The 24254-nt window shown below is 38.7% G+C and overlaps 1 protein-coding gene across 3 annotated transcripts in view; it reads right to left on the bottom strand.

Annotated features, from left to right (window-relative positions):
- Nucleotides 1–1875: 1875 nt before the first annotated feature.
- Nucleotides 1876–24254, bottom strand: part of STAT4 (signal transducer and activator of transcription 4) — a 92111-nt gene continuing 69732 nt past the window's right edge. For 2 of the 3 annotated variants that reach the window (XM_033112254.1, XM_033112256.1), the window contains exons 15-24: nucleotides 15018–15101; nucleotides 13203–13301; nucleotides 10223–10358; nucleotides 8626–8675; nucleotides 7893–7987; nucleotides 7447–7583; nucleotides 6929–7120; nucleotides 5442–5508; nucleotides 4951–5059; nucleotides 3653–3932 (exon numbers count right to left, since the gene is read on the bottom strand). In XM_033112254.1, the coding sequence (XP_032968145.1) occupies nucleotides 3906–3932; nucleotides 4951–5059; nucleotides 5442–5508; nucleotides 6929–7120; nucleotides 7447–7583; nucleotides 7893–7987; nucleotides 8626–8675; nucleotides 10223–10358; nucleotides 13203–13301; nucleotides 15018–15101 (996 nt within the window). In that variant the 3' untranslated portion in view covers nucleotides 3653–3905. Of the gene's footprint in view, nucleotides 3933–4950; nucleotides 5060–5441; nucleotides 5509–6928; nucleotides 7121–7446; nucleotides 7584–7892; nucleotides 7988–8625; nucleotides 8676–10222; nucleotides 10359–13202; nucleotides 13302–15017; nucleotides 15102–24254 lie in introns of all 3 variants that reach the window. The other variant, XM_033112257.1, reaches the window with a different exon arrangement.

Below are 24254 nucleotides of genomic sequence, written 5' to 3'. Positions count from 1 at the left end.
CATCTCAGGCAGACCGTCACTGACCACTTCTTCCAGATACTCTATATCACATTTATATTCTACATAGCCCTTATTAAATCTGTCCTTTATTTTTTGCTTGTCTGTTTTTCTCTCTCCTCAAGCAGTAGGGACTTGGTGCTGTTATATAGCCTGTCTCATCCTGATTCCATGAGAGAATCACGCCTAATGCCCCGAGGTATCAGTGTATAAATTACCTTCTTTGAGAAACTGAGAAAACAGTCAAGAAAATAGCTTTCTGTGTTTTATGGTTCAGATGGGAAACACTAGCTGAGAAAAGCAATGCCTGATGGAGAGTAGTCCTCAAGAATATTTTTGGATGAGTGAATAACATCATTGACCGACACTGTGATCAGTAATCACAGGTTAATTCAACCCTTCAGACCTCAGCACTGGCACTAGGCCCATTGGGCTAAATTGAGAGGGAGAATAAAGAGCATGTTTATTCTAAAAATCTCCCCTAACGGATTTTAATGAGAACACCATTCTTCTACCACCTCTAACCTCTCCCCCATCTTCACCCTGTCTCGATAGCCTCTAGGATTCTTCCCATCTGAGGCAGCCGGTGAGACATCTAAGTGGATGACTGTCAAGCCTAGTGTGTAATGTGGGATTTTTACCAGGGGCAGGAGTAGTAAAGATCGTGAGTTGAACGAAGGGGAGTTAAGGGGAAATTTCAGGAATATTTGGACAGGTAGATGTCGAGGATGTTTGGCACATGTGAGATACCTAGATTAAAGTTAGAGTGAGCTAATAAACAGTATAATTCCAGAGCTTTTCTATAGCGTTTGGAAGGTAAGAATGAGGTAAAATAGAGGAGCAGTCCTACGTTGTTTGAACAATAGCAAGCGTGTTTGGGTTAATCAGTTTGAAGACTAATATTAGGAAATGTTCCATGATTTTTGAGTTTGGAAGTATTATAAAGGGAATTTTAGCTTAGTCTTGCAGGCAGACCAAGGAGCAAAGGAAAGAAAGGAACTAATTGCTGACCTCTTTGTGTTTAAACACCACATTATTAACGAATATTTATTAAAGGGTAGATTTCACTAGATTCTAGGGATATAACTGTAAACAAAGCTGCCTCGGTCCCTGTGCATAGAGCTTGTTCAGCGTCTAATGAAGAAGACAGATGATATGCGTTTACAACAAAAGTGATAAGAACTATGGTAGGGAATCTAGAGGATATGGAGCGGGCATGATGTGACCTGAGCTGTGTGTGTGTGTGTGCGCGCGCGCGCGTGTGAAAGGAAGGCTTTCCAGAGCCTGACGGATGTATGAATGTTATCCAGGGGACAGATCCATGAGAAGGTGTTGGAGAAATGAGAGGATACAGTAGAGGGAAGTGAGCGTGAGCATAGACCATCAAAGAAACTGAAAGTAGTTCAGTCAGTCTTGTGTGTGTGTTTTGGAGGATGAGAAGCCACCGTCAGGGAGAAGTGATAAGAGAGAAGGTAAGATGAGTTGGAGAGTAAGAACAGACTTTGAAAGATGTGTTAAGAATTATGGTCTTCATCCAGAACTAGGATTCTTAGCTATTTTTTGTGCTATGGACCCTTTTGGCAGTTGGATGAAACCTATGAACTCCTTCAAAGAATAATGTTTTTAGTTTAATAAAATAAAATACCTAAGATTAAAAAGGAAACCAAATACGCTGAAATGCAGATATTAAAATATTAAAACCAACTTTGTGATACAGGAATATAAGTGCTTCTTTATTAACGGCATCACATAAGATCTAGTAATGGGTCTGATGCAAACTGCGCTTAGCAGAAGCGGTATTTTAAGGTAACTATAACAACTGTAGTGAAACAAAAATATAGTGTAGGTTATGGCTTGTTGCTCTTATACCTAATTGAAAGAAATTCTATTTCAGCTAGAAGTTTATGGAAATAAAATTCTAATTATTGCCATCCAAATTCATGAACCTCCAGAATTCTGTCCGTCCTCTCCAGGTAAGAACTGCTAACCCAGAGCATCGCGAGCCATTTGAAAACATTAAGCAGGGAGTGAAATGATCCGACTTACTTTAAATAGAGCCCTCTGTCTACATAGGAAACCCCATGGAACTGTTTGTTGTATTTACTGTATTTACTGATGTTGCAGAGAACGTCCTTCATCATGTTTTTATACTGTCCTCTTTGTGAGGATTTGGGTTGAAATGTTCCGTGTCGTACAGTGGTGATTCCACACTGTGTGGGTTTGTCAGAAAACGGTGGATTTTACTGTCTGTAAATTGTACTTCAATAATCCAGACTCTAAAAAATGCAATCAGTCAAATCAATCAAAGCTCGTGGTCAGTTTGAAAATTAAAAAGACTGTGTTAGAATTGGAGCGTGTGCACAGACGGCAGTTTACTAAGTCTGGACTACAATTACCAGCTGTTAGAGCCCAGCGCTAGGATGGTTTGGCCCCTACTTCTATTCTTTCTACCACAGGGAGTACATGGGCCTACTGAACCCTGTGACGTAAAGAAAAATTCCTTGGGCTTGCAGAGTTATACCCACTCTAATGGTTCTTTGGGGGGCTTTCCTTGCTACCTTAAGACTGTGAGGAAATCTATGGGCAGCTGTCTTTCTTCAGCATTTATTCCCGATGAAGGCACTGGTATTCAGTATTATTGGTCAAAGTGATTCTTTACATGAAAAAGAATTTGAAAAGGGATTAGCAAAATGGACATGTGTGATTTGTGTGGGATGGGTGAGGGGGAAAATGAAAATATGATTAATATTTTGAAAAGCTACATTATGTTTCATTAAATACTGCTTATTTGTTACTAGTTGGCAGAAACAATAATTCTGGGATATAGAGGAGGAGATTGATAGGATGGAATCTCTCTAAGGGAGAAGGCAGTTTATTTTAAAACCATTTTTTTGTTTTGTTTTGTTTTGTTTTGTTGAACTCTTTTTCCATCAAACATCGGCCTCTCGCTGTTTGGCTTGTCTGAGAAACAGGAAATGGGTGGAAGAAGTTAGAAAGGAGTCCTCCAGAGGGGACTGTCATCTCTGATTGCAGTCAGGGCTCACCTTGGATACCAGCCTCAGGATTTTTCTGCAGTGGGTCATGGCAGATGTCTCGGTATAGTGACTTCCTCACCTGGCTCAGCAGCTTTCCTAGGGCCTGGCAGACAGAGAGAGCTCCCCAAGTCCTGGCATCAGACGATTCCCGCACTACTGTTAAGGGCAAGAGCTGGGCAATAGCACTGCTGAGCATCCGGCCTGGCCCATAAGATCAGTGCCCCAGATACCACCAGGAATGACTTTGGATCCTTCCCCTAATAAGAGGTATTCCTGGCAGTGTACCAGCAGCTGTGAACCCCGAAGTTGGGACAGTGTTGACATGACAATCAAGAGGCTTCATAATTCACCCCGTGGACACCCTGTGAACAGCTGCTATTAATGCCCCATTATTACCTCCATGCTGTATCTAATGTGATGACTTTTAACCTGCTAGAACTCAGGACATTGATTTATTTGGCTTTTCCCTCAGGCCTTCCTGCTGGATTTTGAGTCATGTAGGTGTGACTTGGTTATTTTTTGACCTGTTCTGAAATCTCACACTTGAACCTTCTAGAACCAAGATCATAAGTAACATGAGAAATAAAATCAGAAGTGAAACAAATACATACAAACGAGGCTTTATATTATATTAACACTGGGTTTCTTAAAGAGTCTTATCTTGCAAGTTTATCTGAAGCTCTGGTTTTTAGCATTTCAATCACAACACTCCTAACTGGGAGTGTCATGCCACTGAGAGGAGAGCTTCAGACTTCAATCGTTTCCTGGAAACCGGTATATACAAAGCTGAAGAAATAAGATGTGATTGTTGGCAAAGATCAGCCTTTAAACTTTTTTTTGCTTCCTTCTTTTGAGTATCAAGAGTTTATCCTGTTATTCAGCAGAATATGGAGATTTCATCTAAAATTGAAACATGAAAATGATCTTTGAGGAAACTGTTGTTTTGCAAATAAATCACTATTTCTTAAGTAAACATTCTCTACTAAGTACTCCATAATCATTCTACCAATTAAGTACGAAGTATTCTCAAAAATAATTGGGGTTGATCAGTCTAAAATAAAAGCACCTTTTATGTAGATGATAACTGTTTTAAGAAGGCCTATTTATTCCCACCAAAAACATGAGGAAATGTGTGCAAAGCGTAATAAAAGTTCTCTCATAACTAAATGATTTAAGGACCGCTAACGTTGGAATAAGCTGTCCAAGAAGACTATGAATTTTCCATCCCTGGAAATCTTAAAAAGAACTAAAAACCACTTGATTTATAGCTAGATAGAAATCTCTTGGGGCTCAGGGTCCCTCCAAGATTCTATTATTCTGATGTATGTTCATCCTCATGTAAATTGGAGGTTTGAATTGCTTGTCAGTATTGGGGTACAAGAACAGATAGGAGGCATCCTAAATCTCCTTACTGCATTTATAATTATGACTCAGTTCTCAGAAGATTATTATTATACTGCTGTTGATTGTTATTCATCGACTACGTAAAGAAGCTTCTGGGAGAATCAGGCGAGTAACAGTTAGTCAAGAACAATTGGGATTTGTGGTGCTTAACTGCTAAAATTAATATTAAACTAGGCTTATAACTATTGACTAATTTGTGCTGTATGCTAAAGTGGAGAGAGTGATAGGGGTTGGTAGGGCCAATAGTGGGAGAAGTGCATTTGAGTGCGGGTACAGGAATATTTTGCCCTGTGGTAGCTTGTGATAGAAAGAATTTAAAGCAGTTCAAATAAGGGAAGGTGTCTGCTTTCGGTGTGAGTAATACCAGCAACACACAGGACTGTATAGACATCCCTTGTGTCATGCTAATGAATTGTTTCCTCACTGCCCAGAACTTCAGACCATTTGATTCACACACCACCTCCACTTCATTAGGAATGCCCTTGACCAGCAATGAAAAAGAAAGGGAACATACTGCAGTTTCAATTGTTGTGGGACTCAGGTTTTCTCTCAGCACTGCATATACACTTGGAGACATGGGAAGAAGATCTGATGGAGACGGTGGCTCAGCTGAATCACTTCGGCTTAAAGAGGTAACAAGGTAAATATTGAAAGGAATTAAAAAAAATCATAGCTGGTGGTGACTTACTGTGTCAGGAACTCATTTCGAGGGCTTTATTTGTGACACTGAGAATGCCCAATTCATTCTTTGATAACACAGCCTTCAGCCTACTACATGCAATAAATATATGGCATGTGAAAGGACAACTTTATAATTCCAGTCATGATAGAATGTGGTGCATCCTGAAGATGCTTTATGTATTAAAGGAAATGGAACATTGAGCATTAAAATACTTTATTCTCAGTTATATCTACTCTGCTCTACCCTTAAATTTTCTATAGGAAAGCTTTTTAAAAAAAATAAATTCAGTAATAAATATTTTACATGTGACTAAGATTACTTACATTGTTGAGATTGGGATAAAAACAGAAGGAACATAACCTTTGTCTCCCCTTTCTGTTGGTCTTGAGACTGGAAAAGAAAGGCACAAAGTTGGGGAAAATGTTATCAATAGTATTGATAAAATTAGAAAAAATGTCTAAAAAGATATAAGTAATGCTAAAAAGAGAAAAACATCTCTTGGCAGGCCCAATCTGACTTTACATATTAATGTCTTTAAATGAGTGAGAAAAATTGAGAATCAACTGGCTTCTATGCTACATTTTCTATGCTAATATTACTGTTAGAATTAGAGTTAGCATAGAATACAATATTCTATGCTAATATTACTGGCTTCTATGCTACATTTAAGTTTGATTATAAGAACTGATTTATTCATGTATTGGGGGATTTATAATAACTCAGGACTTTTCATTAAAACTGACACCAATCACAATCTTATAATTACAAATTTTGAAGCATAAACATCAGTGTTTCTAAAACTGCTACTGTTCTATAGTCACAGTAACGTATACAAACCTCACCTTGGAAACATTCCCAAAATTTCTCTGCTATACATACTGAATGTGTGCTTGGTCCAATTGTAATTTGGACCAACTGTAATTTTTCAACTGTAATTTGTTGCATTTGATCAGATATAGACACTTAAAAGCCACAGGGTTTTCTGTTGTTGTTGTTATTGTTTGTTTGTTTTTTTATTTTAGAAGGGAATGAAATAGGGTGGCAGCAAGACAGCCTCTCTGAATGACAGCTGTAAGATACTCCACAAGATGGTGCTCAGAGATTTAGTTGTTATAGATGAATATTTTAATAGATTGTGTATACTTTCATTAAAGAAACAGAATGTTGAATTTATATTACAATTATGTAGCTAATCTCATGAATGTTCTTTCATGTATTCAACAAATATTTACCAAATGCCTCTTTTGGCCAGGTATTATTTTGGCCAGGAAAGGTAGGCATGTCAAGACTTGTTATGGGTAGGCTAGGAGGTGGGAGATATTACACAGACCCTCTTGTCTCCTCCCTGGCAAATGAACACTACTGAGTTAGAGGCTACAGTAAGATAAAAAATATAAAGCTTATAAACCCTAAGCTTTTGCAAAAAACAGACTTGCCTAACTTTTACCAGCTTTCTAATAATTACTTTCTTTTCCTCCCTTCCACCCCCTAGTCACAGAAGTATAGTCAGAACCACAGAAGGAAGGAGAAAACCAAAACTCTCCAAGTGGCTGTGAGAACCCTCCATGGCCCTAGTGAAGTCTGGTTACAGCGTCTGATTACTAACTACTCTGCTAGAGTTGGACAGCCCCAGCCATCCCCATCCATGACTGCTGACACACCACTTCATTTCTAAGGCTTTGACTGCCACATACCCCTTGGACATGACAGTAATCAAGTATACATAAAAAGAGGAACTTCATTTACTTTACTCCAATATGATGTTATTTCCCAAAATCTTAAAAAGAAAAACAAACAAAAAGAACCTAACCTTCGCATGGCTGAGAGCTGTAGTGTTTACCGAAGGCTTTGTCTTTGGGAATGTCAGGGTATAAGTACTTCAGAGGGTTTTCAGGAATATTTTCAGCCATAATAACCTTGTAGTCTCGAAGGATGTCAGCAAATGGCAGAGCAGACAACCGGCCTTTATTGTAGGGTTCTACAGAGTGGAATCTCACTTCTCCTGGAGAAACAGAAAGGAGGGGCATATTTGGGTCCCACAGACATTCTTTGTGGTCATTCTTCCTACCCACATTATCTTCATGACACTGATTATAAAACAATGCCAGCCCTTCTCTACAGTCTGGACAGTACAGATTGCCATGTGATAGAGGACACCCACATGGGCTCTGAGAAATTCATGGTACCGTGCACAACTGTAATAACGAATACTCAAACCCACTGAACACGTGGAAAATAAAACAACATGCCACACATTTCTGAAAACTGAAATACGAGTAACCAAACTCAATACTAATTTCACAGGAATAAACAGTAGTGATCATGTACCATTTTCAGAGTGGTCCACCCAAGTGAAAGTTATTCCTCCAAGGTGGCTTTCGCTGAATCTTAACAAAAAGGTTCCAGGCATTTTATCCTTTAGCAAGAGTCGTTCCTTCTCCTTGCTAACAAAGCCCATGACATACCTAAAAATAGAACAATGCATAGTTTCATCTGATCAAAGACTGTAATTTATTACATTTGCATTTAGTTCATTCACAAAGAATGGACCTAAATTTGTTTTGAGTGTAACCAAAAGCCTATGGTCCCCGAAATAGTCTTATACAGATTGAAGTAAATATATCAATATTCTATGAAGAATGTGAGAAACTGCAACCATTACATTTTTCCCCTATGACACTAAACATGCTTAAAGAGAAAAGATTAAACGGAAAAAACTAACAGCATAAAAATAACCTAATGAACTCATGTGGAAAACATAGCCTGTAACTCACCCATCAATCCAAAGGGGAAGAATATGTTTCTTAATTAGATCTAATATTGCTTCAAGCCACGTCCAAAAGGTAAATGATTTTCCGGGTAAGTGTTCCTATTGAAATAAACATCAGGACAATAACTGTTTCACTAATAATGTTGATATAATAATTTGAGTTCCATTTTTTTCAGTGAAATATTTCCTTTAAATGAGACAATACTTTAGAATTTCTTTTTAAAATAACCTTAATAAAATAATCATCAAATTCCCAGATTATGATATGGAGACTTAAAAAGGAGCACTATTACATTTTTACCCATCAGATAGATCTACAATATGAAAAATGATAAAAACCAATTCTGGCAAGGACATAGAGAAACATGCATTCTCATCTGGTAAGGACTGTAAATTCAGACAAATTTTCTAGATGGCAATTTGGTAATGTGTATTGAAAGCTTTAAATATTCCTTTAACTCTTTGCTCAGAGATTTTTTTGGGATTTTTATCTGAAGGAAATGTTTAGACAAGTGTAAAAAAGTATATATACAAGATCCTAATTCCAACATTAAAAAAATAGCCAAAATTGTAAACAATGTCATTATCCAACTGGCAGTTTAAAATGTATTTTCCAAATCTTAAAACATTCTTCTTCCAAATTAAATGCATGCTGTCATTGATATTAAAAGACTACCTACGGTTGTTGGGTAGAAAAAACATCATAGAAGTGATGTCCCCCCTTCCCCTGTTTGTACCTTGCAGAACTTGGCCCAGGTGAGATGACCATCGCTGTAGCCAGATTGGACTAAAACGAAAGAAAATAATGAGATTTTTATTAAACAATTAAACTCTTTAATTTGGTGCTCAGTTTAGATTTTCCTTCCCCCCTGTTCTTTCATGCGTTTCTTAAGCACCTGCTACGTGTTTATAATGTACTTAATGCTAAAGACAGTAAAAATATATCACGAAATTTACTATCTAGGAAACAATTCTTTTCCATGGATTTTGCTAAAGATAACTTTAGGAAAGGGGTGTCTAGGGCCAAGCCTCCATGACTGGATAGAATATAAATTGTCAGAGATGGAGGAGGAAGCCACTTCAGTAATAAGAATGATGTAGGATGAATAGTGGACGTAAATATGGCTTATATAGAGGACAGTAAGAGCAGCCAGATCTTGGTGGATAAACATTATAAAATCAACTTGTATAAATTAGATGTAGCCAGACTACTAGGAATCTTGGCTACTACCATGAAAAGGATGGACTAAAGATTCATTGGGCAATAAGGAGCCACTGACTGGTTTGATCAGGGCAGTGAAAGGATACAGGAGTTTCTATCTAAATTTCTAAGGAAATTATACTCATAAGAATACTTTGATAAAGATCTGAAAGAATATGGTGGCTATCTATGCTACATATTTAAGAGCTTTTACTCACTCATTAACAAATATTCATTGAATTCCTACTATGTGATATATGCTATAAGTAAGAATTAAAAAGGATATTTACATTGGTATATATTATAATATTCCCAAAGCCCTGATCTATTTAAAAATTGATTGATCGGGTAATAGCTATATCATCACCTGTAAGTCAAATTTAAATCACACACGTTTTCCACTACTGTTGCTTAAATGCATCTTTGGCCCTACTTTAAGACTGTATACAAATCCAATTTTAACTCTTTTTTTGGTGCTAAATGTGTTCACCCCAGACTTGTCAAAATATAGATATCTCTTAAAATTCTTTTAGAAAGAGCTTACGTTATAATCACTACATGGAGTACCAGTGCCTCTATTTTGCAAACTTTAGAAATGTCAAAACTGAAGTTTTCTTAATATAAAGAATTAAGTATTTCCTCGGTGATTTTTAATTTCTCTTAAATTGATTTTAAATTTTCAGCTATTTTCTATGTGGTTAATGACCATTGTGATATTAACATGAAAAAGGTAGGCACCATTATAAGACTTCACGTTATATTCACTGCAAAAGGCCTAAGAACACCCTGAAGACTGGAGTGTGGAATGGAAAGGAAGGGGCTAGAGAAGTGGACAGGCCTGGCCTGTGTCTTGGTTCTGCTATGAACTAGCCATGCAGCTGCGGCAAATTACTTAACCTCTGAACTTAAGTGTCCTCATCTATAAAATAGATCATTCTGCTTCGTTGTTCACCCTGAAAGCACTTCTGTAAGAGAGACAGTAAAGCAGTTAGCTCTTGTGCCTGACATTATAGTAGGCACTCAATAAATTGTGACGATCCTTGTTATCATTAATAGTAGTAATATCACCTTGCTTCTTTAAAACACTTGAGTACTAAAACCAGGAGCAAGTTCCCCCGTCGACCAGCTCTCACCTGTTAGCTTCTCTGCCAGCATGTTGAGTTGATCTGAGTTAAGGCCACGACCGACATATGATGAAAACTGCCAGCTCATCACTTCCAGGAGTTGACTCAAAGTGGCAGATGGAGGGTTATTAAAGAAAACCAAGTTCTGAAATAGAGTTGCAATGATGATCATATTTATTAATCACACTGAACACACTGTAATTCAATATATAGGATTCCTGATTTAAACTCTTTAGGCCAACCTAAGTTAACAATACATACAGAATATCTCACTTCTGTTGTGGTTTTTAATTAAGACTGATTTTTTTCTTTTCCTAAAGAGTTCCTTGTTTCTTCAGACTAAAATAATATACAGCTCCATCTTATCCTTGAAAAAATCATTGACTGTCTTTTTATCTTTCCCTGGACTATAGACTATCATTCAATTCATATAAGTATGAGGTGTGACCAAACCATACAGTGACTGTTTAAATGAAAAAATATTTACAGTAAAAGACACATTGCCATTTATCCCCCTCAAAATACTCCCCCTCACTTCGAACACATTTATCCCATCGTTCTTGCCACTTTCTGAAGCAGTTCTGGAAGTCCTCTTTCGTGAGTGTCTTTACTTCATCCTCCCTCATGACAACGCTCCGTGTCACACATCACTTCTGTTACGGCAATTTTTGACAAATAAAAACATTACGGTGTGTCCTCATTCACCTTATTCACCGGATCTGGCACCGTGCGACTTCTGCCTCTTTCCCAAAGTCAAAATGACCACGAAAGGTAAGTGTTTTGAAACAATTCAGGATATTGAGGAAACCATGACAGTGCAATTAAAGACACTTATGAAAGAAGACTTCCAGAACTGCTTCAGAAAGTGGTTCGAAGCAAGGGGGAGTATTTTGAGGGGGATTAATGGCAATGTGTCTTCTACTGTAATCAATTTTTTTAAATTGAAACATTCACCATATTTTTATCACACTTCATACTTAATACTGTCCAACAAATAACTGGACAGATATTGTTTTCTGAAATAATACTAATTTTGAATAAAACTTATATCATGTTATTTAATTGGTTTATCATGGGTTGGTACAAGCTATACCTTGACCAGACAAAGCATCCCAAGCACAAAAGCAGTTAAGTCTCAAGCTAAGGAAGATGACCCTACACTATGAATTTATAGTTAACCTGGGACTCCTGTTTTACAGAAATTAGTAGTCTTTTCTTATGTTTCTCTAGACAAGAGAATTTTCTGCACAATCAACTGTAAACAAGACTATTTGTACCAGGAACTGGGTCAACAATAGTGGAACAGAAGACTTCGTCTCAGATTTCGGGGAAGCAGCAGGTGTGAAAGATGTTCTAAGAAGAGAAGGAGGTAAAGAAGTGAGAGATCTAGTGCAGTACAAGGAGAAGACCTTTGGCGAACATAAAAGGGAACCAATTCAAGAGATTTCAGAAAGTGAGAATAAAAGGACACAAAATCCAATAAGGAGTGGGAGATAAGAAGGGGAGGAATGGAGAGAAAGAATTTCTAGAGAGGCCGTTTTCCTTGAACCTGAGAATTGTGTCTGGATAAATAGACAAAAATCATAGAATATAATCAGGGTCTAGGAGCTTGGATTTTGAAGCAGAATAAAATTAAGAAGAGAAATCAGAGTTAGTTGTTATGTTGGACTCTGTAGGTAGGCTGTGCATCTATATTTTAGGAGCTGCATATGCTCTACATCTCCAGATTCTTCATCCAGGAGCTGAGCAGAATCTGGGACAGTTAGTGTGACAACTTTGGTATCTTTCTTATAGAAGAAGGATGCTGAAGAAAGCTAACTGCAGCAACACTGTACTCTGAGGCTGGAGGACAGGGAAGTGTCCTATCTTCCCTCCTACGTCCTGGAGTTGGATGAAAAGCTCTTAATGTGTGTAGTTCCTAGTGGGGAATGACATTTCATTTCAGTTGTATTGGCTGTTCTTGGCTTTAAAGACCAAGTGACTTCTCTGATGAGTTCTGTTCTTCTCACTGGAGGCTGAGAGGACGGAAGCAAGGCCCAAAGCTCTCCCAAAGCAGCCTTCCTCTGCAGTTACTCTGTCTCAGATGCCAGGGCTGAGTCATTTTGCATGCTCTTTCCTTATTAGGCACATTAAATAAAAGGCAAAGAACACTTAGAGCTGACTCATTATATCTGTTCCCATTGCCAGGACCTAAGGTAAAAGAATTCTTCCCTTTCGAAGGAATATTTGCTTTGAATTAAGAAAAAATGTTATTTATATCTGACCTATTTTCTCTAGACTTTGGTGGTTTCCAGGACAACACACTGAGGTTTTCTAAGAGGGAACAAAGGGAAGTGCTGACTCATCTTTTTTTGCCACTCCTTTCCCTGGTTGTCTTTTAAGAAGAGCATCTATTCTCTGCTTGCTTTGTAACTTAAGGCCAACTTTTGATCAGTGTCTCAAGTAACCACCAGATGGCAATAAAATCCAACATGAGCCTAGAATGGATTAAATCTACAATCAACTCAAAAATTTGTACAGTCAGTGTGTAGTTAGGCAAGATTGATGAAGAGTCTAGTTACTTATTTGGAAACCAATTCTCTACCTCTGTAAAAGAGCCTGTGGGGAGATGTGGCCAAAAGTAGTTAAGGAGGTAAACAGCAGATAGTCATCAAATTCTGCAGCAAGGTGTCCCCCCAGAGCCCAGTTAGCACAACCACAGGATGATCCTAGAATTCTCTGTGATGCACATATTTGGGAGCTGACCAGACCCACTGTCACTTTTGCTAGCCAGAACTCTCTCAGGGTCCAAGTACATTTGAACATAATACTTTAAATATAACTTGAGAGAGGAATCCTACAACTAGACATATTGGAGTTCTGGAATAAAACAACCCACAAAGACATGCCAACATTTTACTTACATACGTATACAATAAAGATGGGCTTTATTGACAGTAAAACAAATCGAATAGAATTAAAGGAGGAAAAATAGGGATAGAGAATTTACCTGGGAATCATTGGTTGACACATTGTACCAAATGATGGATGCCCAAGCATTAGGTAACTGACTGACATTGGAAATCATCACCACAGGTAATGAGCTGGTCTGGTTTAAAAAAAAAAAAAAGGCATAGTTATTACAGGTAGCTACACCTTAAATTGATTTTACACTTGACCCTCTCCCCTCTCTCCAGGGCCATCTCAAGCCAATCCCACTCCTCCAATCCTGGTGTCTATACTACCCTCATCACTAAAATGGTGTGTGAAGACACTGGAACTTTCTGAGCATATATGAGTTAAGGGTGTAGGAAGGAAAGGAACTATAGAAACAGGAATCCTTTCAAAAGTGCTTGGTCAGTCATCTTCTCCAATATCTTCCTTGACATTGTATAAATATTTATAGTTTCTTATATCACATACTGCCTTAAATGCAATGAATTAGAGCTTGCATTGATTTAGCAATTATCCTCTTAATAAGTTACATTAAGGAATCTAATTTTAAATATTTCTCTGGAATGGATCAATATGTTCAAATTATGATCTAACATCTAATTAATATACCAGACATAAGAGTTTTATTGTACAAGATGAAGAGGTAAGCAATTTTGGAATACAAAGCATTATGGGAGATAGAGTTGTCTGCTTTGTAGTGGTAGAACTCAACTTAGTACTATTGGTACTGTAGTTTTCAACTTTATGGAATAAACACACTTTCACAGACTAGTCTGGGAAACTAAGCAACTTTCATTCGTCCCTTCCCAATAACAAAGGTTAGATAACTGTAGACAGTGAACTAACCATTTGACGAACTTAATAGCTCATGGCAACAGAAGTTTAGGGAAAAGGGATGAGGAAGGAATCCATAGAAGACTTTGTAACTATATTTATGTTCATTAAGATAACAGTAAAGGCAGAACTCAAATAATACACCCTACAAATAAGATCGATCATACTCAGGGTATGTGAAATTGTGTTTGTTCATTCACGTACTCATTCATTTATTTATTCAACAAATGTCGAGCATCTGTTATGTGGTGGGCATTGTACTAGGCACTGGGAATGGAGTGACAAATGAGGCATGACGTCCTGCCTTCAAGGAGCTCATAGACAATCATGTTCAATTTAATTCCCAAAGTTTCTTTACTTCTTCTTTGACTTCATGGTGAATGTTGTAAGAGGATCAAAACCACGTACTGTTAATGCTCCTATCATTTATCTTTACTCATTATATTAGAAAAACCTTCTTTCTGAGGGGTTTTTATGTACAAATTAAATTTTTGAAAAGATATTACTATATGACATGGTTCAAGGATATTTATTTCTCTTTAGGCTTTCCACTGAGTATTCATGACTCAGAAAATCCCAGAAAACAAGAATATATATGTATATTGAATTCATAATGCCCACGAGATTTTATCATTCCTATTTAATTAGAATACTATAGGTTGTCTAATTAGTTAATATTTGCCATATTGATTTTCTAAATTAAAGCAAAAATAATGAATAGGGATGTACTAATACCTAGAAAAGACTGAGCTTTCATTTACAAATGCTGACCAATTCCTGAAAATGCTATTAGTAAATAGCAAATGTTTCTTTTTTTTTTTTTTTTTTAATTTTTTTATTGGGGAATATTGGGGAGCAGTGTGTTTTTCCAGGACCCATCAGCTCCAGGTCGAGCTGTTGTTTTCACTCTAGCTGTGGAGAGTGCAGTTCACTGGCCCATGTGGGAATCGAACCGGTGACGTTGGTGTTACGAGCACTGCGCTCCAACAAACCGAGCCAACCGGCCGCCCCAGCAGATGTTTCTTAAAATACTTACCTCCAAATCTATAGTCAGGCCATAGAGACAGATCTGTGTTTCAAAGGTTATGGAATGAAGCTCCTCAGTCACCATGTGACAACCCTAGGGGAGAAAGAAGTAAGTTTTTATCTTACAAATGCAAACTTGCCATCTATGAAAATCTATAAAAATCAATAAATTCTCAGAGTATATGCCCCCAAATATTCCCTAGAATGGAATATTTTTTCTTATTATTTTGAAAGTTACTTAGGCTACATATAGAGTTTGACAAATCTTCATTTCCAAACAGAATAATTTTAACAATATAATTTCTGGCTTGTATAATTCCAGTATATTTTCATCACTTGAAATTCAGACAAATTGTTCTTTATTTTCTAATTTTTGGAAATCAATCCTTTTGACTTACCAACTAGAAATAAAAGCAAGTCATATGTGCGTAGATATAACAGAAACAACTTGGTGTCACAATGAATTTGTTAAAAAGAAAGCAAGATTTCCTTTGAGTTAAACATGGTGGGTAGAAAACCTACCTGTATTTTCCTCTACTCCCTCCAGAAACTTCAACACATAACAGCTGGAATTTTGTTTACTTGCAAATATCAAGTAAAACTGTAACCAAGATCTCCTAGTGAGAGGTAGGGGAGTGTGGAGTGAGGGTGGCAATAAGGTGCCATGTGCCTCAGAGCTAGGGGCCTGACGCAGTGAGCCCCTGAGGCTAGAGAATGAAGAGGGCTGAACTGGAGAAATTATGAAGTCCAGCCCATGCAGGAGATCCCATCTCTCCCCAACCCTTGTTGGGGACAGGAGGTTTACTCTCTGGAGCTGATGAATCAGAGGAACTAAAGAGCCTCTCTGCATTTTGGATACAAGGTCAAGCTGAGAGCAGAGGTGAAGTGCTGTGTTAAAGAGAGGAAGACCTTGTAAAAATGTACGGGGAAGCTCATGCCCTTCCTGTTTGACATCTCTAGGAAAGATATCCAAGCAGTGGACTAGACCTAGGGAAACAACTTGTAGATACTGCCTTTGGGGGTCCCCCAATGAGATAGCCATCCTAATAATCACCCTTAAGTCTACAATTCCCACCATGCACAATTAATGAAATACACATGTTTCATTAAAGAGTTCTTAAAGATGTTTAAAATTTTTTTATTAATATCCTTACAGATATAACAAATATATTACACCAGTGAAACAAAAACAAGATGTTATTAAAAGAAACATTCAGAAAACAATAATGAAGAATTAGAAATATAATAAGAGAAATAGGCAAATCAGTAGAAGGACTGGAAATGGGATGAAGGAAATGATCTGGAAAGTAAAACAAAAAAAGAAAACCCCGAAGAAATGAAAAATAGGATAGGAAAAAATAACACAGAATTAATACACAAACCCCCACAACAAACTAGCAGAAGTTCTAGAAAGAGAACAGATAAAATGGAATAGAGGAAGTATCAAAGGCATAGCCCAATGGTAACTCTTATACACTGCTGATGGGAGTTGGTACAATCCCTTTGGAAAATAATTTCTCAATATCTAATTAAGTAGAAGATGCACTCCCTAGGGTGATCGTGAAAGGACGTTTGAAAACAAACCAAAACAAAAAACCCAAACAAAAAGCAATTGAGCAATAGAATCAGAGGTCAATCAACTCAGATTGGAGCAACAGATGGAGGGTTCCGAGGGATGTTGCCAAGAAAAAAGAAAAAGAAATTCAGATTGACATGTTTGACCAAACTGTGAGGAGTTTTTAAGTAACGAAGGAAAGTTTAGGGCTATAGTAATGACAAGTACATAAAACAAACTGATCAAATAAAAAAATCGAGGCAACTAAGAAATACAGGGAAGACTAAAAGTAATACAAGAATGGAAATACAATCATATTATTATATGGCTCAGCTGTGAACAATTTTTTATAATCATACTAATGTAAACATGGAATATATTAACTAAAGCAAAATATGTCATATAATGACATTGTGAAGATGGGGGAAATTTATACGTATGGGGAGAGCTGCTATAAAAGAACCATAGCTTAACCATTTATGGAAAAAATTCAGGAATTCAATGTACAAAATTTTTTAAAAAGTGAAGAAATATCAGTATGCTATGAGCATGATATTTATAGCTCAGAAAATGATCACCTCTGGGGAGAGGGCTTGCAGTGGAAAGGAGTGGGACAGAAATTGCTGTTTTCCCCAGATGAAATTTACCTTATTATGTGCTTAGGACCAGCAGCATTGCCATCATGTAAGAGCTTGTGAGAAAACCAGGATTTCTGGCCTCATCCCAGGCCTTCTGAATCAGAAGAACCTTGGGTGTAATTTATGAGAAAATTATTCTTAATGTGGTGTATCCACATAGTGTTTAGTCTCAAAAAGGATGTGAAAATTTTGGAGACGGTATAGGAAGCATAAACAATTTTAAAAAATCAGTCCCGTGGGAAAATGTAAACAGAAGTGGAATTATTTGACTAGAAAAGGGTGGAAAGGGAGATTCAATACTGAATATGTGTTCATAACAAGTTAGAATCTATTTGTACTAAATTTCAAATAATAAAAATAGTTCTAATATGATGACATGAATAACAATTACACGTGGAAGGTTTTATTGACAATGAGGAATGTTAAATTTAGGATTTGTTACTGAGAAGTTAATAGAGAATTAAAAACTCCTCTCTCCCTTGGGTTAGATCATTGTGGTACCTTACATTCCTGCAGGTAGTTAGATTCACTCAAGTAAGATTGCTTCTTACTGGGTTAGTACAAAGTTATGCTAATGAAAATTCTCCTTGAAAATCCCTTAGCCCACCCCTAAAATTATTCCCAGTACATTCAACACACCAAATAGTCCTCCCACCCTCATTCCCCCACTCCCATGTTTAAATGCAAACATACATACATACATACACACATACATACATAGCTGTTTCTTTGGTTGATCATGAGATGAAGTAGTCAGCTTGTGTTTAGGCACCAAGTTAAACAAAACACACATTTTTAAACAATAGAAAATCTCACTGCCTTAGAGAGGGTTGCTACGCAAAGCACAAACAAATGGAGAATCCACAATGTCAGGTTCACTAATGGGTGCCTTTCACATTCTGACTGAATTCAATGGCAGGATGATACAAGCCTATGCAGAACAGTTGAGAGGCCTGAGGCAAGCACACAGATGGAGATCCACATGCCATATGTCTAAATATTTAACCATTATAAATCAAGTTAACAAACTGTTAAAATATGGCCAAGCCTTGACATCTAAGCTTACAATACACATGACCTGATCGGCCAGGTTTTAACTCTTCAAAGTCCCACTGGAACATTGTGGCCTGGGGAAAGTGTGGCCATCCTGGATCATTGCCCACTGCCCTCTTTTCCACCTCTGTGAGGGGCCTTGCATGACTAATGTGTCTGCTAGGCCTCTGTGCTTGTGCCTAGAAATGTTTGCATTAATGGTGACACCTGTGCTTGGGAGAGTAAACCTGGAGAAGAGGCCCACACAGGACCTGGAAATAGTCTTGAAGTCTTTGGGGCTGGGAATTCTGCAGTCCTGGACTCCAGGTGAATACACGGCCTTGACCCCACAGAAATCTTTCTCCACAGAAATGTTTTTCTGCAGATTGGTATGGCTGGAAGACAGTCAAACCGAGCCTTTTTCCCCCCTTATTCCGCCTCTGCCCCGCCCCCCACTCCTGTTCAAACTGTTGTTTCTCAGTCTAGTTGCGTAGGACACAGCTCTCTGGCCCATGCTGGTATTATGAGCCTTGCACTCCCCCGGGCGGCTGCCAGCCACTCATGCTCCAGGGAGAGCTGTTGTTCACAATCTTAGCTGTAGAGGGCGCAGCTCACTGGCCATGTGGGAATTGAAGAGGAGAACTAGGCATTAGGAGCATAGCACTCCAACCACCTGAGCCACCCGGCCATTCCCCAAACAGAGCTTTTTTGAGTATGCAGTCCCATCTTTCCCTGATTCTAGCCTCTACCGGATGATTTATGTGATTAAATGCAGTAGTACATATGATATGAACATTCATTATGGGTAATTGCCACAGATCTTTGGGTTATGGCACCTGTGTGTTCACCATCAAAAGTGTGAGAAAGGGGGCTGCCGGTTGGCTCAGTTGGTTAGAGCGCAGTGCTTATGACACCAATGTCACCTGTTCGAGTCCCACATGGGACAGTGAACTGCGCCCTCCACAACTAGAGTAAAAACAAAAAACGGCTTGACTTGGAGCTGAGCTGCCGGTGGGCGGCTGGTTGGCTCAGTTGGTTAGAGTGCAGTGCTCATAACACCAAGGTCACCAGTTCGATTGAGAAAGCCGGACTCCACACACAGGGCAATGACACTCAGGGTTGTCCACTATGGAAAAAGACTTCATGCTCTAGATATGACTTTACTGATCTGGAATGTGGATGGTGGGAGATCTCAGTGATTCAAACTAATTTCTAATGTTTACTTAAAACCCCTGATGCAATTGTGTGGCACATGTAGAATGAGATCCAACAGGGAAGCTAACATACAATACACATGACTGGCGAAAAGGCAGCTCTGACAAAAGGAAGCATTAACTTTCAAAGCTTGCATGGCCATCACTCACAGACTTTATTACTTTATCAGCGCAGTGCAAGCCAGAGACACTATTCAATTTCACATTCCCAGGATCCATTCCTTACAGATTGGGAAAATATCATAGGTAAGATGTACCATTAATGACTATATTAAAAGCCATTCCAATCATCTGGGATGATTATGGATTGAAAATATCCATGTTTCTGACACTTACATGGCACTGAATATTATAACTGGATTGACTGTATTGTACTTCTAAAGAAAAGTACCCATTGGATAATCTGCTAGGAAACTGGAAAACTGGCTGAACAAGTTGAGCAGGGCTCCAACTGGAAAAAAAATACACAACCTAATGAAAGGCAGGGAAAAATGCCACCATATTCTTTTTTGTTTCCTCTGCTCACTGCCTAATAGTATGTACACCTTGGGAACCTTGAATGTGTTAACAAGTGGTTACGGCTTTTGACTTGAAGGGAAACCTCTGCTAAGTAAATATGACTGAGATAAGGATGATTTTCATTTAAATTTCTTGCCTATCTCTTAACAGGCCATAATCTACAATAATATTGTACCTGGAAAACTGTGTGGAATAGAACACAATTCCAATACTCCATTCACTTGATAAATATTTATTGAGTACCTGTCACAGGCTAGACACTGAGCTAGATGCTGGGAAACAGTAAGAGGGAAAATAATGATACAATCACAGAGCGATGAACTTCAATCACAGGATCATAGGAAATGAATGTAAAATGACAGTTCCTAGCCCATAAAATAAGGGGACTGTATGGAGGGTGTGCCCCGAAAAGTCCACATTGTTAGTGTTATTCTTGTATTGATGTCTCTCTTAGAAAAGCATTGCAACTATTTAAATTAGTTCAGAAGGAAATCAACTTCCTGTGAAAATACTTGGGCTAGTTGGAGTGGGAGTAGTGTATCTGTGTTTGGGAACACTGAACCTTGAAAGAACATCTGTTTGGCTATTTTGTTAAATGAAACTCAAGTCACGCAGGCTTTACTAATAGCTTCTTTGTGCTTCATGACTTCCCACCACATAAACAAAATTACCTAACACCTCAGTTTGTGGCTAAAACTGTCATCAGTTGAAGCCTGCTGACAAAGAGCAAACTCGAGAGACTGCCATTCCAGCTTCCCTCTTCAAACAGTTTCCACATTTCAATAATCACTCTGTAGCTGGACCCCTCCAGATAAGGACCTCTAGGGAAGTGTGCTCCCTGGGGATGTTTATTTTATAGAGACAGACTGATGCCTTCAGTTTGGCCACTTGCTAGGTGATAGAATTATTTCTTCATAGTGACTCTTCCCAGGAAAGAGCAAAGGTGGGAGAAAGGCAGAAATGGCTAACCTTGATTTGGTGACAGCATAGCTACAGATTCCTCAAGGGGTGTTGTGAAATTCCGAAGCAAATTCTTAAAGTTAAATTTATTTTGTAAAAAAAAGTAAAGACCCTACCCTGTGGTGCACTTATGAGGGTTACAAAATCTTAGTCAAAGGAGCTTCAGAGATTTTCTAGTCCAATGGTTTTAAAATGATTTTTAACCTTGACATATTCTTGAAAGGAAATTTCCCACCTGGGTTCCAACCTGTAAAATATGTGTATATGAAACAAAGCTGTCTTGACTGAAACAGGGATGGGGGATCCAGACCAACCCCCAATCCAAAGCAGCCCCTAAGGCACCTCTTTGGGGTCTTCTGGGAATGGGGTGGGGCTAATGCAACTTCCTCCCTTCACCGAATCCTACAGCCAGGAGCCCCTGTACATCCAGACAGGTCACTTCTTTTTTTTTTTTTTTAACTTAAAAAAACAATTTTTTTTAATTGGCGAATATAGGGAAACAATGTGTTTTTCCAGGACCCATCAGCTCCAAGTCAGGTCGTTTTCAATCTAATTGTGGAGGGCACAGCTCACTCGCCCATGTGGGAATCGAACCGGCAACATTGGTGTTATGAGCACTGCGCTCTAACCAACTGAGCCAACCGGTCGCCCCCTGGCAGGTCACCTCTTGGATAATCTCAGAGTCAAACAGGCATGGAATGCTGCAATTGTAAGGAGATTTGGAATGGTGACCTTAGGAAAATATCATTTTTGACATCTTGGGATATTCTCAATCATTTCATAAGTATCCCACCCAAATTCTCACAATCACAAAAGCAGAAAAGTAGAACTGAGGACCCAAGGTTGTGTGTGGGGCGGAAGGGGACGGGGAACAGAGAGGGGTGGGTAGGAACCTGAGACATGTGATTCCCACAAAAGGGACATACAAACATGGTATTCTGAGGTTTCAGGGACCTGGGGCCGTAACAGGGATGTGCTCAGGAGCCCTTGAAAGGGAGGGTCTGCCGCCAAGCAGTTTGGTGGGTGAGGATAAGGATCAGCAATTTGTCCTAGGTCAGATATCACCTTTGGAGCTATTTCCCCACCTGTGTAAATACCTGCTCTTTACAGAGGGGGCAGCCTGGAGGGGGACCAGGAATTGCCATAATAGACATCTGCACAGCACATTGCAGTTGACTCACATACACCATCTCATTGGTCCTCCCAACAGCCCTGTGAAGAGCAGGTTAGCATGATCCCCATTATATAGACAAGGAAACTGGGAGTGAGTGAGGGGAAGTGGCCTGAGCGAGGTCCTCTGCCTGTAAGACGCAGAGCCCCACACCATGCTATTTCCACTACCCCACCACTGCACGCAGGAGATAAGGGAGAGGTCAAGAACATTGTCTGAGGAAGCATTCTTTTAAATTCCTTCTAAACTTTGTCAGGATTCTGGTGCAAGGTAGGTACATGATTTCTCAGTGGGTGAGTTTAATAGCACCAGCAGCTGGAGCAGAGAGGAAAAGATGACATACTACCTCCAAACCCTCAAAGATCTCTCTCATAGGAATCCCAGCACGTGGAGGGGGCATGATGAGATAAAAGGGTGGGAGAGGGTCAAAGAGGAGTGCCAACCAGCGTGGCTTCTCCCAGGGAACGTTTGATGATTCCAGAGGCAACAAGGCATAGTGGCCAAGAGCACGGGCATGACAGCCCCGGTTTGAGTCTTGGCCTGACCCCTCTGTGTTGCAGTTACCCTAAGTGAAATAAGTAATGTACTAATAGTATCTACTTCATAGCAAAGTCACAAGAGTTACATAAATCAATGTCTGTGAAGCTCTCAGACGGTACCCAGTATATAGGAAATGCCACACAAGGATTTATTAAACAGATTCTTGTCAGGATGGGAACTCCTGATGCAGGTACTCACAGATAAGCAACAGCTCCTATTCGAAATCCAAAAATGAGGCTATCATGTCTTAGCTTCCCGTTTTCCGGAAACTTTGGTTACTACAGTCCCTGTCCTCATCGTGTTAGTAACCCCACTGTATCACCAGATATCCGCCAGCTCTTTCCTGACTTTCCTTTGGTCCCGTCCACTGCCTGGCCAAGCCCCTATTCCTTGGCTCGTCTTGCTGAGCCCACTTTTCTATATTTGGTGACTTTTCAATTATTCATGCACCACATAAAGCAACATTCAAGTCTGTGGTTTGTTTTCAACATAACTAAAAGTCATGTTAAAATTCTATCAACAGGGGGAGCTCAAAGAATAGCTTAAAATAAAATTGTCCTGCTCTGGCAAACTTGAAAAAAAGGGAAGAAAATAGACTCATTCCGATATGACTGCACAATTTTGCTATTAATTGGGAAATAAGAGGAAATAAATTCAAATTAATATAAGTAGACAGTGTTAATAGGACAGGTTAGTTTTTCTATAGTAGAAGGTTATTTACTTAGATTTCCATCTCTAGGGAAATCCAAGTAAAGATTTTGATTTTACATTCACGAGTATGACAATGTCCTGAAGAGCTGAGCTATTTAGATTTATTCCCATTTTATTTGTTTTATTTAAAAAAAGTTCAGAAGCATTGTGCTTAATCTGTTCAGACTTAGTAACTACTATTCAGAGATGTCACGCAGCATGAAATGTTTTTTGCAACTCTGGCCAAAATGCCAGTGAGATGGGTAAAATGGGCTTTTATTTATAATGTGCTAATGTTTCAATTAAGAAATTTGGAAAACCTTTATGGATTTCTATAAGGTAGGAAGAATAATTCCCACTTCTTTGGTTTATTAGAATATCCTTAATCTCAAAATCTCCTTTCATGTGATATCTGGCTTACAGAGAGGCCTGTTTGAAGCTCTGTCCTAAGCCTTTCCTCCCTGGGAGAAAAGCTTAGCTCATCTTTGGGGGAGCTGTGATATTTGGCAAATGATCTTTAAGACATGATTAAGGGAATGAAGAATTCTTGGAAGGAAAAATGTGGAGCATTAAACCTGTTGTGATGGATCTGTGTGGTTTTGTGGGGTGGGTTGTATTGATCGTAGTTGAATACTGGACTTATAAAGTGCTTTTTTTCTCCCAAATAATTCAAAGACATTTTTCACAGGAGCTGTGAGGTATAAGGCCTAGGAGATTGGATCCATACGAACCAATGCGCTTTATAAGTGCATCGTGCAGATGGCCTCATATGCTGCATCTCTGAGCCGAGAGCATTGGGCATTACTACCCTGATCTCTTAGAGGGAAAAAAATGCAGTATTTCTCCAAGAGATCATTTGCTAGGGTCTTATTTCAGTCACTGTCAGAATGGACTCAAACCCAGATTTTCTAATCCTAAATACGTAGAG

This window comes from Rhinolophus ferrumequinum, chromosome 8, assembly GCF_004115265.2.
Source record: "Rhinolophus ferrumequinum isolate MPI-CBG mRhiFer1 chromosome 8, mRhiFer1_v1.p, whole genome shotgun sequence".
Taxonomy (NCBI): domain Eukaryota; kingdom Metazoa; phylum Chordata; class Mammalia; order Chiroptera; family Rhinolophidae; genus Rhinolophus; species Rhinolophus ferrumequinum.
The sequence above is the reverse complement of the archived record's forward strand: the minus strand, read 5'-3'. Positions and strand labels throughout refer to the sequence as shown.